General features: G+C 61.5%; 8 protein-coding genes across 8 annotated transcripts; 6 read left to right on the forward strand and 2 right to left on the reverse strand.

Moving 5' to 3' along the window:
- The first annotated feature begins 319 nt into the window (after nucleotides 1–319).
- On the forward strand, nucleotides 320–1,046 carry SPRG_00027 (hypothetical protein). Its single transcript, XM_012338143.1, has one exon. The coding sequence runs from the start codon at nucleotides 339–341 to the stop codon at nucleotides 987–989; it is 651 nt and encodes a 216-aa protein (XP_012193533.1). The 5' UTR covers nucleotides 320–338; the 3' UTR covers nucleotides 990–1,046.
- A 242-nt stretch (nucleotides 1,047–1,288) lies between these two features.
- On the forward strand, nucleotides 1,289–2,059 carry SPRG_00028 (hypothetical protein). The gene has a single exon (XM_012338144.1). It carries the CDS (start codon nucleotides 1,385–1,387, stop codon nucleotides 1,994–1,996), a length of 612 nt encoding a protein of 203 aa, XP_012193534.1. The 5' UTR covers nucleotides 1,289–1,384; the 3' UTR covers nucleotides 1,997–2,059.
- An 897-nt stretch (nucleotides 2,060–2,956) lies between these two features.
- On the forward strand, nucleotides 2,957–3,974 carry SPRG_00029 (hypothetical protein). Its single transcript, XM_012338145.1, has one exon. The coding sequence runs from the start codon at nucleotides 2,979–2,981 to the stop codon at nucleotides 3,876–3,878; it is 900 nt and encodes a 299-aa protein (XP_012193535.1). The 5' UTR covers nucleotides 2,957–2,978; the 3' UTR covers nucleotides 3,879–3,974.
- Nucleotides 3,975–4,483: 509 nt separating this feature from the next.
- Nucleotides 4,484–4,880, forward strand: SPRG_00030 (hypothetical protein). The gene has a single exon (XM_012338146.1). The coding sequence runs from the start codon at nucleotides 4,531–4,533 to the stop codon at nucleotides 4,852–4,854; it is 324 nt and encodes a 107-aa protein (XP_012193536.1). The 5' UTR covers nucleotides 4,484–4,530; the 3' UTR covers nucleotides 4,855–4,880.
- Nucleotides 4,881–5,101: 221 nt separating this feature from the next.
- SPRG_00031 (hypothetical protein) lies at nucleotides 5,102–5,791 on the reverse strand (the record flags this gene model as incomplete). Its single annotated transcript, XM_012338147.1, has 1 exon — nucleotides 5,102–5,791. The coding sequence occupies one exon, from the start codon at nucleotides 5,789–5,791 to the stop codon at nucleotides 5,102–5,104; it is 690 nt and encodes a 229-aa protein (XP_012193537.1).
- Nucleotides 5,792–6,728: 937 nt separating this feature from the next.
- SPRG_00032 (hypothetical protein) lies at nucleotides 6,729–8,608 on the forward strand (the record flags this gene model as incomplete). Its single annotated transcript, XM_012338148.1, has 9 exons — nucleotides 6,729–6,879; nucleotides 6,923–7,220; nucleotides 7,271–7,402; nucleotides 7,451–7,668; nucleotides 7,714–7,880; nucleotides 7,935–8,044; nucleotides 8,093–8,145; nucleotides 8,193–8,463; nucleotides 8,516–8,608. The coding sequence occupies exons 1-9, from the start codon at nucleotides 6,737–6,739 to the stop codon at nucleotides 8,606–8,608; spliced, it is 1,485 nt and encodes a 494-aa protein (XP_012193538.1). The 5' UTR covers nucleotides 6,729–6,736.
- A 34-nt stretch (nucleotides 8,609–8,642) lies between these two features.
- Nucleotides 8,643–13,249, reverse strand: SPRG_00033 (hypothetical protein; the record flags this gene model as incomplete). Its single annotated transcript, XM_012338149.1, has 7 exons — nucleotides 8,643–9,084; nucleotides 9,134–9,567; nucleotides 9,612–12,655; nucleotides 12,700–12,829; nucleotides 12,869–12,957; nucleotides 13,001–13,121; nucleotides 13,172–13,249. The coding sequence occupies 7 exons, from the start codon at nucleotides 13,247–13,249 to the stop codon at nucleotides 8,643–8,645; spliced, it is 4,338 nt and encodes a 1,445-aa protein (XP_012193539.1).
- Nucleotides 13,250–14,977: 1,728 nt separating this feature from the next.
- SPRG_00034 (hypothetical protein) lies at nucleotides 14,978–15,304 on the forward strand (the record flags this gene model as incomplete). Its single annotated transcript, XM_012338150.1, has 2 exons — nucleotides 14,978–15,145; nucleotides 15,194–15,304. The coding sequence occupies 2 exons, from the start codon at nucleotides 14,978–14,980 to the stop codon at nucleotides 15,302–15,304; spliced, it is 279 nt and encodes a 92-aa protein (XP_012193540.1).
- Nucleotides 15,305–15,838: the final 534 nt, after the last annotated feature.

Genomic DNA, 15,838 nt, shown 5'->3' on the forward strand with positions numbered 1-15,838 from the left:
CGTGCTACGGCGCCGTTGCTTCCGCGAGCTCCTGCAACAAAGCGGGGCAATACAAATGGCAGCTTTGATAGCAGCCACAGCCTGCTGCAGAACGACCGCGAGCTCGTGCAAGGCTGCGCGGTTGTTGACGCGGGACGCTTGAAGCAATCGTCCCTCTTTTTGTCATGCTCGCGACAGGGCAAAATTACACCCAGTGGATGTGGAAAGATCGTGCAGCATTTTAAAACTCTGCATGATACACGTGCGGTTAGTATGTCGATTTAATTTTCCTATTTTACTCGACACCCGGCGACCCAAGCAGAATCTCGAGGTCGAGTCATTTTCCGATTTCGAGTCCGATGCGCAAGTCGATTGCCTCCTGCCTCCTCCTCTTGGTGGCGCTGCTTGCGACCGTGTGCGCGCAGACGCCCGCGCCCGCGCTCTCGCAGCCCGTCGACCAGTGCCTCCAGTGCCAAGTCTACGGCCAGTGCGCGCTCGCGTACAAGAACACGCCCGGCCAGTTCTGCGGCAAGTTCCTCTCGTCCGGCGTTGCCTTCCCGTGCTGCTGCCCCACCAACAGCGCCTGCGCGATGCCCAAGGACAACAAGTCGTGCCTCTGCAAGGAGTTGCCGCCGCCGAAGAAGTCGACGCCGTTCTGGGTCTGGATCCTCGTCGCCATCGGTGTCATCCTCATCGGCGTTGGCATCTACTTTTGCTTCTGCCGCCCCTCGGCCGACGACGAAGTCGTGTTTGTGGAGTCGCAGCAACCCGTGTACGTCCAGCAGCCGCAGCCCGTCGTGTACCAGCAGCAGCCCATGTACGTCCAGCAGACGGTGGTTCACGACAACGACGGTGGCATGGGTGTCGGTGCGGGCGTCGCGATCGGCGCTGCGGCTGGTCTCGTCGGCGGTCTTGCCTTGGGCGCTGCCCTCGACAGCGGTGCTCACGGTGGCGGCGGCGGCGGCTACGGCGGCGGCGACGACGAAGGCACCTTTGGCGGCGACTTTTAAGTCCACTCGCCCTTCTATCCTATAACCAAGCTAAATCTATTTGATCGTCATCTGCGAGCCACCAGAGTACGAAAGCAACTTACGCGCGTCTTGGGACCAAGCATGCGCGTTCCATCTACAGTGTACCACCACAGCAGGTACCGGTACTCACCCAAACACACAGTGTGCGGTGAGTCCGCCCCACAGCGTCGCAGACAGGCTCGAACTTGGAGATCCCGCCATCCAGCGTGGGACGCTCGAGAGTCTTGGCAGGTGCACGTGATGCGTGGCGCACTAGGGTTCTCATATTGCATCCGGATGGTCATATCAACGGCCTTGGGTCGCATCAACGGTGGCAGTTCCCAGCGTGAGCTTCGAAAATCGACCAACCATGGCGCAAAAGTTTCATTCCCTCGATGTCGCGTCTCGCGCTGCTGCTCGTCACGCTGCTCTGCGCCGCGGTGCACGCCGCGATCGACACGTGCCAAGTGTGTGCTTCCACAGGCCAGTGCGACACGGCCTACAAGGGCCTGCCTGGCAAGTACTGCGGCCCATGGCTCTCGAGCGGCGTCAAGCAGGTCTGCTGCTGCCCGACCGCCGCCGTGTGCGCGATCCCGCTGCAAGCCAACGCGTGTCTCTGCAAATCCCCTCCGCCGGCGCCGGCCCCGTCTTCCGATGCCACGCCGACGTACGTCTGGGTGCTCGTCGCGCTTGCTGTCGCTGGGCTCGCCTGCTTTTGCTGCTGCCGAAGCACCCAGTATGCCAGTGATGACAGCTACGTTGCGATCCACTCGACACCACAGCCCATGTACGTCCAGCAGCCTGTCTACATGGCGCCGCAGCCAGTGTACGTGGACCGAGGCCAGGGCGTCGGAACAGGCATGGCCATCGGTGCCGCCGCAGGGCTCATCGGCGGCATGGCCATCGGCGAAGCCCTCGCCGACCATGGCGACAGCGGCTATGGCGGCGGCTACGGTGATGGCGGTGGTTACGGCGGCGACGGAGCCACGTTTGGTGGCGACTTCTAGCTCGAAAGCTCTCCATTATTCCATTTACAGCTTCAGCGATTTCGCAATTCATTTCATTGTCTGCTTCGTCCACTTTTTCCGTGCGCAGTTGTTCCAAAGGTTGCACCGACACAGACTATCGGTGGTCTCCAGACGTCGGTGGCAACGCCAGTAGCGCGTCTCGTTCTGCTGTGGACGTTGCTGCCGGTGGACAGCTGCGCCCGTTGTGCTTGCACAGGCGACTGCACCGCTGTCGAGAGGCCCCAGCCCCGGCTCTTTTGCGCCATAGCGGCCACGGGCCACTGCTGTTGTCCAGCAGCCATCGCCTGCGTGGAGGTTAGCGCTGCACGTTCCACAATGCGTCTGCCGAGTGCCTCGTCATTTGCCGCGGTTCTCGCCGGACGACCAGCCCTGCATTGCGCTTGGCGTCGTTGTTCTCCTGGCCCTGCCGCTTGTCTGCTCGATGTGCTGCTACTTACGACTGCTACGATCCCGCGGGCACGTTCGTCGACAAGCTGCGCGACCTTCGGCAAATGCGTACGAGCCACCAGACGTTGTGGGCCTGAAGACCCCGTGCATCGTAGAGTCGGCACATCCAACGGCCGATGGCAGATGCAAACACGCTTGGCCGTTCTGACTCCTGGGCCGCTTGCCACAGCTTGTAGCTGAGTGGGCTCAAAGCGACGTTGCCGGCGCATGGCAGGGCGCCTTGGCGAAGCAATCGGCGAGCTGCCCGCGATGGTCGCCGCGCCGATTCAGGATGCTTGCCATCGAGCTCTGCCATCGTGGCACCGGCGTCGAACGTGATCACATTCAGCTGCAATCTTGAAATTATAAACCAATTGAACGGTAGACATACAAATATCCAGTATCTTTTCGGCCGGTTAATTATTTTGGATCGCGTAATTTTATTGACGTTAGAGTCGATAATTGTATGTCTATTTTTACTTTTCTAAAACTGCGTGCGTGGCATTCCGAATTTCGCCGACAAGATCTGGCTGGCATGGCGTCGTCGCGGTCGCTGCCATCGATGGACGCGCGGCCACCTCTCGGTGCCAAGGTCGGTGAAGCGCATCGACCTGCCATCGACATCATCGCCACGTACATGAACTCGTCGGACAACCGGCTCAACGCCAAGTCTGACAGCGCGCGGTCCGTGCATGGCTCTGGCGATCTCAAGCGGCCGTCGTCGCAAGTGCAGAGCCGCGACAGCAGCGCCGAGTGGGGCTGGTTCCACGACATCGACAGCAGCGTCGAGTCGATGGGCGACAACTCGATGATGGGCATGCCACGGCGGCGGTACAGCGGCGGCGACTCAGGCGGCCACATCATCCACGACGAGCAGCAGAGCTTGAGCCGCATTACGGCGCTCAAAACGTTCCCGAACGATGGCAAGGTGCTCACGGCCGCCGTGTCGATCCCCAAGTTCCGCATCGTACAGAACCGCGCCGGTGCCGACCGCCACGCCGAGTACCTCGTGACGTTCAAGCTCGGGCGCGAGTACCACACCGACTGGCGGCGCTACTCGGAGTTTGAAGGCATCGTCAAGAAGCTCGAGATGGGACTCTACCCGCGGGCAAGCGTTGCGTGGCGCGCTGTCGACAACCGCTGGTTCAACCGGCTCGAGCCGAGCTACCTGCACAAAAAGTGCATTGCGCTCGAGGTGTTTCTTCGGGACCTCATGTACGAGCTCCTCGAGCCCGACGTCTTTATCGACTTTCTCGGCAGTCGCGTCAACTCGCGCCCGTCCGACGCCTCAGCTGAGCGCGCCGCCGCCCAGCTGCCCAAGGAGCTACGCCCGCCCCAGCCCCAGGAGGAGCGCGAGCTCTTTGAGAAGCTCTGGGCCGAAAACTTCAAGCGGTCGGCCGTCAACTACACTGAACCAGTCGTCGCCGACGGCTGACCTATTTACACATAACACTATTACGAGTGCAGCTACTCGTATCGTCGTCCCACGCCCATTGCCTTGACATGCAGCCAGTACACTAGCACCTGCTCGGGTAGTAGCCACCACCACCGAGCCCCCTCGGCCGGCAAAGCTGCCAGGCAACATGGGCTCACACACCAGCGGCTCGCGCAGTGAATCGCTGCGTCTCGGCTTGGACAGCTAGGTATGCCATTTCTCATCGGCCTCTGGGTAATATAAGCTACCCTGGCGTCAAGGTCGTGTGCTGATCATGGCTGTTGGCACCCAAGGACCTGAGCTGGTTACTCACAACCAAGGTGTCAAGCGGCCCACTCTACCGTCGCCCACGTGGAAGCCGCGTCCACATCAAGGCGCAGCCACATCGTGCCACATCACGGCGATGCGATCTTTGCCGTCTGCAGCTCCGCAGCTGGCTCGGCGCGAACGAACTGCAAGGCCATTGGTTGAAACGCATGGCCTTTTTCTGATTGGTCGTTCTAAAATAGCGCCACCAACCACATTTAATTGTCAATATTCAATGGTATCGCAATTTATCTATAGCGGTCGACGAAAGACGAATTAAAATACGTTTTATTGACCAACGACAGTCGTTTGCAGGTCACGACGCGCCAGTTTGGATTTGGCGGCGATGGCGGCAACGTGGTGTCTGATGCTGGTGGTGGCGGTCGCCGCTGCCGACAACCGGTACGAGCCAGGCACGACGCCGTCGATGCAGGCCGTCGTCCTTGGCCTGCCTGTCTGGGCGTGGATCCTCATCGGCTGCGCGCTCTTGGCTGGCGCCGGCTATGGCCTTTGTCGCCACCTCGAAAAGAAGATGGCAGCCGACGATGCAGCGCTTCCGGTCGTCTACGTTGAAGCCAAGTCGACTAAGGCCTCGCCGGCCATCGTGCTTGCCGACGCCGCATCCATCGCGCTCGCCAAGCCTGCGCCGCCGCCCCACGTCGTCGTCTAAGCACCCAACACGACTCTATTTATGCACTTGCTGTCGGGCAACGCAATCGTAGCGGAAATCTCCTGGCGCCCGACGCGTCTGGCTCATGCCCTTGCTTGCTTCTTACAGTAGCAGGCAGGCCATTGAAGCCGAGCCAAGCCCGCCACTTCGCAGCACATAAGGGAATTACACGACAGGCAGCGTACATTAGCTCGGTCTGCGCTCGATGGGTATGACAGTCCACGAAACTGCGGCTCATACTATAGCATTAGGCCTCGATGGCCCCGGTGACCGAGACAAAGTCGTCAAAGGTTTCGTGCTTGGCGGAATGCCGCGGTGGCACCCGACGGCGCGCGACTTCAAGTGCTGCTAGCAGCAGGCGCGACTGTGCAGCGTCAATCCGCGTTAGCCGGGGCAGCGCCTTGCGTATCTGGAGGCTTGTGCTGTCGAGAACTCCGCGCGCTGTGTCATGAAGCTCCTCCGCGGTCCAGCGGGCAGCCATGGCCAACGCGCGGGCCGCGCGGATGCGGTGGCGGTCGTGCAGCGTCGTTGACGTGAGAGGTTCGTCGTCTGGGATGGTTTCGGGGCGCTGGACGACGACAAGCGACCGCATCGAGCGCCTGCCACCCGTCCGCAGGCTCGTATACTCGATGTGGACGTCGAGAAGCACCTGCAGTAGCTTCTCGGAGGCGGCCGGGAGCACCTCGACCTTGAGCAGCACATCGACGTCGTCGCCAGCCGCGATTGTGGCGATGCGCACGCGGTACTCGGAGTAGGCGCAGATCGTGTCGCAGTCGTGCATGGTCTCCATCTCGATCCATACGCTTGGCCCACCTTCGCACATGAGTCGGACGTCGGCGACCGCTTCGAGCGCGTGCAGGTGGCAGTTGACAAAGACGACTCCGTCGGCGTCGGCGGCGACGTGCGCCTGCGATGGGTACGCTCGTAGCTGCAGCATGAATATGAATTTGGTCGAGAGAGAAAACAGAGATGTGGTGGACGAGCACCATCACTCACGGTACCACGCTCCTCGGACTTGAGCGATGGTGCGGTTCTGGCAAAGTCGCCGTGCTAGCTACCGGTACGGCTTCGTTGGAGCGTTCGGCCCTTTCGCGCTCGCAGGCCTCTTCCAGGCCTGGCGGTCGCCACCAGACTAAACCTAGTCGGAGACGCATGGCGGCGAGGCGTGAGACGTGAGACTTGCTGTTTGGTTTGGTGCGTAGCACTTTTCACCGAGGTCAATATGGTATGTGGAATCGCCCTCGGCGACGACTTGATATTTGTCGGCTGCCACATTCGGTGTATCATTTCCAGAGGCCAAGTCTGAGACAACAGAAATGGTTGACGACCACCTTTCGACAAATGTAGTTTAGTGTTGTGAACTCGTGATGCCCTGCTGTGGGTATATTCACAAACAATGACAATCAAACTACTCGTTTGTAGCCTTTGCGTTTCGATGTATATCCTATTCCATGAGAAATCGTGTTCTGAAAATGCACATTTCTCGAGTTAGCAAAATTTTAAACACGGATATCTCGAGCTCCAGGTCTCGAACGGAGGTGCTACAGCGCATTTCGTCATCTCCAAAACATGCTTCTTCGACCTGCCAAGTTGCAGCTATTTCGATTTCAAAGTCGATCTGGCCTCCTCGCGGCCGCCAGATCGTCGTGCTGCGCCTTCTCTAGCTTATGCTTGGTGCTGATTGGTTTAAAATACAATAAATATGGCAAATCCAATCCATCGTTTGAGTATCAATCCCACTGGAGCTTGTTTAAAACAGCTCTGTTTTCAACGCGCCCGATTGGCTGAAATGGAAAAAACACCCTGTCCACATTGGGTGCGCTTTTCTGGAAATCCCGGTGCGGCTTTCGTCCGATTGGTTCAAGTCCAATCCAGCATTGCGATGGAGTCCAGCAACCCAGCTCTTCTGGCCGCGCTTCCTGCCGACGGCGTCGTCGCCCAAGCACTCTTCACGGCCCATAGCACTGGGCTGTGCATCCGCTGCTGCATGCGCTTCGCCGGCATCTGCGACGAGAAGCTCTACCGGTAGCACCTCCATCGAGGTCCTCGCTCACGCTCTCTCTGCCAGGCGTCCCGCCGCCGAGCTCGCAGCCACGTGGGCGGCCTATGCGGCGCAGCACGCGCAAGTCGACCACGCTGCCAGCGAAGATGCGGCCAATTGCACGGTCTGCCTCAACATCTTTGAAGGCCTCTTGTCGCCGGAAGGCCTGGCCATGGTCGAGGCCAGCGTCCGCGACAGCGGCTACACGACGACAACGTTTCTCATTGCCATCAAGATCCCGAGCTCTGTGCTCATCCGCCAGCATGCGCTTCTGCAGCACCTCAAGACGAAGCTCAACCCTGTCGACTTGAAGGAAGTGCTCAAGGTATCTAATGTACCATCTCTCCAAGCGCGTGGTATATCGTCAACGACTAGTGGTGCATCACACCCATTTTCGCGTCCTACTTGGGCGACGCGACGTACGATGCCTCGAGCGATCTCACGGTGCACCTGCAGTTCGGCCACCCGCTCTCGGAAGCCGAGGCGATGCAACTGCCGTCCCTTCGCGTCTGCAAACTCTTCCACGTCCTGTCCTCATGCTGTACAACGTTGTAGGACACGATCATGCAGAACAAGAAGCGCAAGCTCGAGATCGACGGCTTTGGCGCCGTCTCCCGCGCGCTCCACAACCTCCACGTGCTGCCCGCGGGCGTGCCGAGTCCGCCCACGCGCGCGCAGTCGGCCGCGTCCATCTCGGTCTCGGTCGAGCGGGCGCCCGTTTACGTTGCGGGCCGGTACCTCAAGTTTATGCGCGGTCTGAGCCAAACGCCTTGGTACTTGTTCTATCCATATCCATGTAACTCATATATGGATGCTAGGGTTCTCGATGGCGAGCGTATGGGCGACTCGTCCGTGGAAGAGGCCATTGGCGACATCATTTCGCCTGTGTTTGGCGCCAAGTCGTACAAGTTCCACACGGCGGGCCGCGAAGACGTGGACGTGCGCATGCTCGGGAACGGTCGGCCGTTCATCCTCGAGCTGCTCGGTACCGCAGAAGGCATTTTTTCTTCGTCGACCTTATCGCGTTGCTTGGTGGTAGATGCCAAGGTGGCGACGCTGCCTGCCGATATGTACGCAACGGTCCAGGCCCAAGTCAACGCCGCCAACACCGACATTGTCGAGATCCGCGAACTCTCTTCGGCGACCAAGGTGCGATGCCAGATGGCGAGATAGCCTCCGGGAGCACGTGGTATGTAGGAGGGCTTTGCCGCGCTGCAGTCGGGCGCCGACTCGAAGCGCAAGACCTACTGGTACGTCACCTGGTGTCGTGTCGTCCAGTGTATCTCATCATACGCAGCTGCGTCGTCTGGACGTCTGGCGTGCTTACGCCCGAGCGCGTCGCGATCCTCAACGGGATTTGCGACTTGCGCGTCGGCCAGAAGACGCCGGTGCGCGTGCTCCACCGGCGCACGCTCCTGACGCGGCCCAAGGTCATCCACGACGCCAGCGTCGAGCTTTTGAACGACCACTACATGCTCCTCCGCCTCACAACGTCCGCGGGCACGTACGTCAAGGAGTTTGTGCACGGCGACCTCGGCCGCACGTACCCCAACGTGGCCTCGCTTCTCGTACCCTAGCAGCGTCTTCGAGAAGATGAAAAACTCATCTCTGCGACGATAGGGCTGCGACGCCGACATTTTGCAACTGGACGTCGAGAACCTCATTGACGGCCAGCCCGGTGACGACGCCGACGTCGACATGGACGACGAGTAGATCGTTTGGATTCCAGACTACTACTATCAATCTATCAAGTGTCGAGTGGCGCCAAACTCGCGTACTGGGCTTCGTCCCAGAGATCGCCAATCTCTTCCAGAAGCGCATCAAGCCCCTTGGTCCGCTTCGTCTTCTTTGGCTCGGGCTCTCTCTTTGTCGGCGGCGGCGCGAGGAGGTCCGTCGACGTCGGGTTGCCGACAACCGCAGCCGCCATCGCCTCCTTGAAGCGCTGACACGACATGACGTCGGCTTCGATCGTGTCTTTGGCAAGCAGTCGGTACACGGTGACCGTCCGCGTCTGTCCGAGGCGGTGCGCGCGGTCCATGGCTTGGAGGTCCGTGAACGGGTTCCACGAGTGCTCGAGGAAGATGACCGTGTCGGCGCCCGTGAGCGTGAGGCCGAGGCCACCCACGGCAGTCGTCAGCAGGAGTGCGTGGACGCTGACGTCGTGGTTGAAGCGGTCGACGATCGCTTGGCTACAACCACCGTCGCTCAACCACCGCAGCAAGATGATGATATGTGTACCGTTCAGGCACGGGCACGCTGCCGTCGAGCCGGTCGACGCCAATCTCGGCGCAGTGGGCCGATAGCATGTCTGCGACGAGGTCGACCGTCGCCTGGAGGTGGCAAAAGATGAGGAACCGGTGGCCGTCCCCGACATGCGTCTCGAGGAGGTCTTGGAGCGCGAGGAACTTGCCCGAGAGCTCGATACTTGTGTCGCCGCCGTGCAGCAGTGCCGGGTGCACGCAGAGCTTTTGCAGTTGGCTGAGCTGCTGGAGGCTGTGCGTGCTGCGGTTGGCGCAGGCGTCGTACAGCGCCTTCTGGGCCTCGGGCAGGTCGCAGAGGATGTCTTGGATGATCTTGGGCGGCAACTCCGTGAGCACGTGCTCCTTCGTGCGTCGCAGAATGAACGGCTGCACGCGCGCGTGGAGCTGCGTGAGCGCGACCGCGCCGGCCTCCTACGTGGGTTCAATTCCCGAGAAGGAAGAAAATTTGCTGCTACCTTTTGCGTTTTGGTGGCCGACTCCTTTCGGGCCGCTTGGATCGGCAGCAGCGTCGCGGCGCGAAAGTCGGGCCACAGACCAAGGTACCCCGGCAAGACAAACTCGAAGAGCGACCAGACGTCGACGACGGTGTTCTGCAACGGCGTGCCCGTGACCGCGATCCGGTGCGCCGCTCGAATGCTCCGGAGCGCCTCCGCGGTCTGGCTCATCGGATTACGCATCACGTGGGCTTCGTCCGCCACGCAGTAGTCGAACGGCGTGCCTTGATGGAGCTCCATGTCGCGCTGGAGGCACGTGTACGAGGTGAGCACGATGACGTTTTCTGCCCACACGCCGCGCTTGAGATAAGGCGTGGCGCGCGCTTTCCGCATGGCGATGGACCCGGTCAGCACGACGATGGCGTGGTCCGAGAAGAGCCGGCGCGCCTCCCGCTTCCAGTGTTCGAGGATCGCAGGCGGCGCCACGACGAGCAACCGCAGAGGCCGATGTTGCATCACAACGGCGATCGAGGCGAGGACTTGCAGCGTCTTGCCGAGGCCCATGTCGTCGGCCAGCACGGCGTGGAGGCCGTGTCTCGCCAGAAAGACCAGCCACTGGACGCCGTGCACCTGGTACGACCGCCACACGAGGCCGTCGAGGGCCGGCAACTCGCATGCAGGTGGCGTGCCCCGCGCCAGCTGCTGCAAAAACACGGCCGACGGATCCGACGACGTCGACGACGGTGGAAGGAGCGCAAGGAGCGGGATCAGCTGCGCCAAGACACTCGCGGCTTGGCGCGACGCGCGGTTGCACAGAATGCAAAGAGCGGTGGCGACCATCCGCGCCAAGTACGGAACCACCAGCGTCGGCGACGCCGCGAGCGCAACGACGAGCGCGAGTGCGGCGTCCGGCGCCTCGGGCTGCAGCACCGCATCAAGCACGTGGTCGTCGACGTCGGCCGCAAGCACGGCCGCGAGCAGCGCGTGCGTGGGTGCATCCCAGCTGCCATTGGTGGCCCACGAGCACAGGGTGGGGGCCACCTGGGGCGACGTGCGTCCGGCGACGGCCAGCAGGCGGCAGAGGCCTTGCAGCTGCTTGTCGGTGCTGGGCGTTGTCGCCAGCTCTTGCTCGATCCGGGCGCGCAAAAGCTCCGGCACGATCGGCACGAGGTACGACAGCGCGACGCGGGCGCCGTCCACGCGCACGTCGAGCGGCGCTGTCGACGATGACGGCGTGAGCGTCACCACGTACGTCGGTGCCGGGTCGACGGCGACGACCGAGTTGACGAGGTTGTTGACGAGCTTGGTGACGCAGGCGCGGTGCGAGACGGCATGCGCCGAGGCAAAGGCGGCGAGGGACCTGGCGACGACCTGCGTCACGGCGCGCGATGGCTCTTGCTTGAGTGCGTCCATCCACGGACGCACGAGCAAGCCGGGCTTGGACCACTGACCGGACACAAAGACGGCGGAGGCGGCGGCCGCTGCAATGCGCCGGGCGAGCGTCTCGAAGCTTTTCCGCAGCTTGTCTTCGAGGGCAAAGATGTCTTGGCGGAGGTACTGTGCGGTCGTGTACGGCTCGGGCGTCGCCAGCGAGGCGTACGGGAGATCGCTGACGGTCGCTGCCAGCGCCAACACGCGGGCCACGGTCCACGCGCCGTCTTCGTTCTCTTCCATCTTCATTAGCGGTGCAAAGTGCGCATGGAGTCGGGCGACGAGCTTGCGGAGCTTGCGGAGGTCGGGCGCTTGCTCGGCGTAGAAGTGTGTGCGCGTCAAGGTCTTGAGCGCCGTGGCTCCGCACGTCGCTGGCATCGATGTCCATCGTTCGAGGACCCAGAGACCGCAGAGCACGTCGGTGCCATGGTCGCTTTCCAGGAGCGTTTGGAGCTCGGACGCGCACGTCGTCATGATGGCCGGTGGCAGCGCGTTGAGAACGTCGCTGATCGCAGCGCAGAGCACCAGCGTCGTCGCGAGCGAGAGTCGCCGGGCCGTGACGGGTGCGTCGATCGGCCCAGCGCGCTGCGGGAGTTGCCACACGGACCCGTCGACGCACGAGAGCGTCGGGAGCCAGAAGCGAAGCGTCAAGCCCCACGTCGCATTGACGTGCTTGCCGTGGGTGCACCACAGCTGCTGCCAGAGACCATAAACACCGTCGCGGAGCTCCACGTCGTTCACCTCGTCTGCGCCGAGCCAGATGAACCAGCACCAGTGGGCAATCGCGGTGACAAGAGGCGGCGAGAGCGGCGTCGCGGCTGCGGCCGTGAGCCACGCCACACTGGACATCCGCACCGACGCTGCCGAGTGCCGGAGATACGTCAGCACCAAGTACACGTGCGATGTCGACCCGCTGATACCGTGCGTGCGCAGGCACCGGAGCAGGTGCCCCGGGGCAGTATCCACAAGGGACGTCTGCTTTGTCTCGAGCAACGCCCAGAGCCGATCGGTGCACCGGTGGACGACGGACGCCGCTTCCGAGCGTGCGAGCACTTGCGCTGCGGCCGAATGCACCTCTTCTTCGGACCGCGCACCGAGGCAGTCGACGACGGCGTCCAGGACGTCGGCGGGCAGTGCGACTTTGCAGTAGTGCAGTGCCAAGAGGCCTCCGTGGGCCGCGTGCCACGAAGACGCGCGCAGATACGGAGCCACATGGCCTACGTGCTGCGGCGCCGCGTCGAGCAGCTTGGCGACGACCTGCGCAACAAGTTCGCGCACCGGCGCGACCGACCCATCGGAGGCGTAGTCGACCCATGCCTCGAGCGCCAGCACGCTCAGGCCGCGCACGAGCACCTCGTCAAACCACGCGTGCGAGCTTGGCGCGCGCGCGCTTGAAAACACATCGCGAAGGGCGTGGGCGGCGCCGTGCCGGACTTGCCAGCGCGCGTCGAAAATGGCTTCGAGGCAGTCGAGCAAAAGCAGCGGGAAGCTCGCAAAACTCGCGTGCGCGCGGCTGTCGGCCGCGACGTCGGTGCGGAAGAGGTGCGTCACCGGCGCGAGGCGGATGACGCGCGCTGCGTCACTTGGCAACAGATCGACATCCGCGACCACCCGGTCCGTGTTGGCGCGCGTGCCTATCGAGCAATGAGCCTCGGCGTCCTGATAATGACGCGCCTACTCTGGAGGGCGATCGGAGGCGCGTCGACGGTGATCGACCGGCTCAGGCGGCCCCAGAGCCGGCGTCGCTGGAGTGCCAAATGGGCTTGCTGCGACGCGACCGAGTCGAAATTCACTCGGTAGTCGTACTCCTAGACAGCTTGAGCATAGGTCCAGGTCACGCGCGATACCTCGCCGCCGCTCTTGAGTAGCGGCGCAGCGTTGGCCAAGACATGCTCGACGTCCAGGTCGTCGAGGCGCAGGAGGCTCTCGCTCTGGGCTACGCACGCTTGTGATGTCGCAGCACGTAGAAGGGCGCGTACCAATGTCGGCGCAAGTGGCGAGCGCGACGGGCAGGACCCACGGCAGCGCGTGGATGCTGCCGACCGTACGCGCCGCGGCCACGCGCGTGTCCCACTCGTCATCGCGCAGGAGCGGGCGCAGCTACAGGCAAAGCGTACATGCTGCTGCATGTATTAGTGAGGTGGTCGCACCTTCTGGACGAGCCAGGGCAGGTTGGTGGCCGTCGTGAGGCGTGCGATCTCGTCGCTGGCTTGGGCGCGGATCGGCATTGAGCAGCCATCTATCGTAGCCGGCGTGAGCGCAGGCACCGCGAGCCTCGTCCGTCGGTCGACCTGTCAGGAGCGTGAGGAGGCCCTCGAGGCGGGCTTCCTCCATCGCTTCGATGCAAGCTTCAACGTACTACCTGCGGCACTCGATGGCATCGAATTTCGGAGGTTTCCTTCAATCGGCTTGATGTTGCTTTTTATGTGCAGTATCAAGGCAAAGTATCAATGTATCAGCGAGACTCCAGCACGTTCTTTCTGATGGTCTACCTTGCGCACCATCCATCGATGTTCATCGATGGAGGCGCGTGCCCGTATGATTTGTGGGCCACGAATCGCTGGAAGTCAAGGATCGATGCTAGGGAAAAGAGTCAATTCAAAATATATTTCTTGACGCGAGTTGGGTTTGGTATTCCAATGATCGACAACTTGTAGAATCAAGTGAGGGCAGCCAAGGGCATCCCCTTGGGGCAGTGGAGCACGAGTGCGTACTTTTTCAAATGACGAGAAAGGCCATCATGGCTGCTTTCATAAAATCGGCAATTGGATCTCGGTATCTTTGGCTTCGAAATAGAATGAGTCATTTCCCATCAAGCAATCGACCAGTTGCTGGTTGCTGGACTCGTCGAGATGCGCCCGACCAGAGAGTGCGTGGCCACGCCCCGAATCGCCGTCCCTCTCGGCGCCGTGCGCTACCTTTTGCGCTGTCTACTGGCGCTCGCAAGCTTCGCCTACGTCATGTACTGCGCGGTTGTCACTGACACAACTGACTTGCGCGCGTAGGCTGGCGACGGTCCGAGGCTTTGTGGAGGCACTCGACGCCATATTCTGCCTACCGTTCATCCTATCGGCGGTCGCGCTGAGCCTCTTTGAAGGGGTTCCGCTGGTGTTGGCCATTCGCCGCGAAGAGTTGGCGGCGAGCTCCACTAGGGCAGCCGTAGCTGTAATTCCTGATCGTTTGTTGGTTGTTTCGCGGCAGCATTACCACGCATCACTCAAAACCATCAAGGAACCGGCGGGAAGTGCTCTACGCACATCACGTGCGGTGTTAGCGACACCACTTGTGCGCTGCCGACTAGATTCTGCTTTTGGGGGTGAATGGCTCCACCAGATCCACACTTTTGTTGGCGTCAGCGCAGTAAGCGTAGCCCACCGGTGCCAGTAGCTGGTGGGGCGATGTGGTGACCACCCTTGGTAAGCACGTGGAGTGGGTCGACGCTATTCGCTTCGCTCCTGCTTGGCAAGCTAATCTTATTTCGAATACATGCTAAGACCTTATCGCTCGCTCCGTTGTGGTCGCAGCTTCGGCCACCCTCGGCGACATCGCTGCCTGTGTCAGCGGCGCGAAAGGCTGTTCCCCGGGTGCTATGCACTCCTCCCGACCGTCGGCGCGACGCTTTTGATTCGGCGCCAATGCGAGTGTTAGCTAGTATCTCCTTGGCAATGTCGTTGTTGTCTACCTCGGCATAATCTACCGCTGGCACTGGCCGCTCCTCGTCTTTGCCATCGAGCAGTACCCGGACGCCGCCACTCGTCCGTTCTACCTGCAGCCGCACGCGATGCTATTGGTCAGCGCTGCCTTAAGCGTCGCCACGTCCGCCGACGCCAAGCAAAGTGGATCACGCCCCTTCTCGTCCTAGGAATGGTTGCGCACTTCCCACGGTGCGCCAAGCCTGCAAGGGATTTACCGACGGCCATTGGAACGTACGCACTGTAAGCTGCGCGCCGGACGCCATGTACATCACCGCGGCTATCGCATCGGCACCGTTTCCGCTCAAGGACCACATCAACGCCGCGTACCTCAAGCGATGCGAGGTCATCCATCCGGGGCACGAAGCGGATGGGACACTCATCCTTCTTGGCGACTCGCACGCTGACATGTCCCGGTTCATGAAGCTCTTTGTCGATGCAATGACGGCCAAGGCGTCGTTTCCAACGATCGTGTTGAAGAACCGATGGGCCCGCGCGATGCTGCCGTGCCGGCCCGAGTTTGCCGCCAACATGCAAATGCTGGTGACTGTTAAACTGCAAGCCGTCCTCCTCGCCGTGCACTGGGTCTAGTACCTCAACCCGGCGGCTCGGACGACGTGCCCTACTCGGACGCGCCGACGTGCTGCCTGTGCGAGCACCACACATGCAAGCAGCAAGTCATGCACGACGTGCGCCACATCTTTCGTGCGTTGGCCGCCGAGCTTGGCAAGCTCTCGGCGCTCGGTATCGAAGTATTTGTCGTCAACCAGAGCCCCGAGTATCCGCAGATGGCGCCCGACACGTGCGGGAATCGCGTCCAGCTACCGCCGCCGATGAGCCGCGCGACGTACCGGAAAGAAAAGGCGCGGCTCCTCGACCTGCTGCATACCGTTGTGAAAGCTGCGAACGCGACGGGGCACCCACCATGTATCTTGGCAAATACCTGAACCCCTCCACGTCCCGTACTCACTTGACGATTGTGGATCAAGTTGTCGCAGCCGCCAAGGCTTCGTCATAGACCGCTACTAGTGCTACTCCTAACTCGATCGTTTTACAAGGGACAAGTTGTGTGAGCTTGGGACCTGCGACTTGCGATCTTTTTCTGAATTTGAAAGTTTAAAAAAT

This window comes from Saprolegnia parasitica (assembly GCF_000151545.1).
Source record: "Saprolegnia parasitica CBS 223.65 unplaced genomic scaffold supercont2.1, whole genome shotgun sequence".
NCBI lineage: Eukaryota > Oomycota > Saprolegniomycetes > Saprolegniales > Saprolegniaceae > Saprolegnia > Saprolegnia parasitica.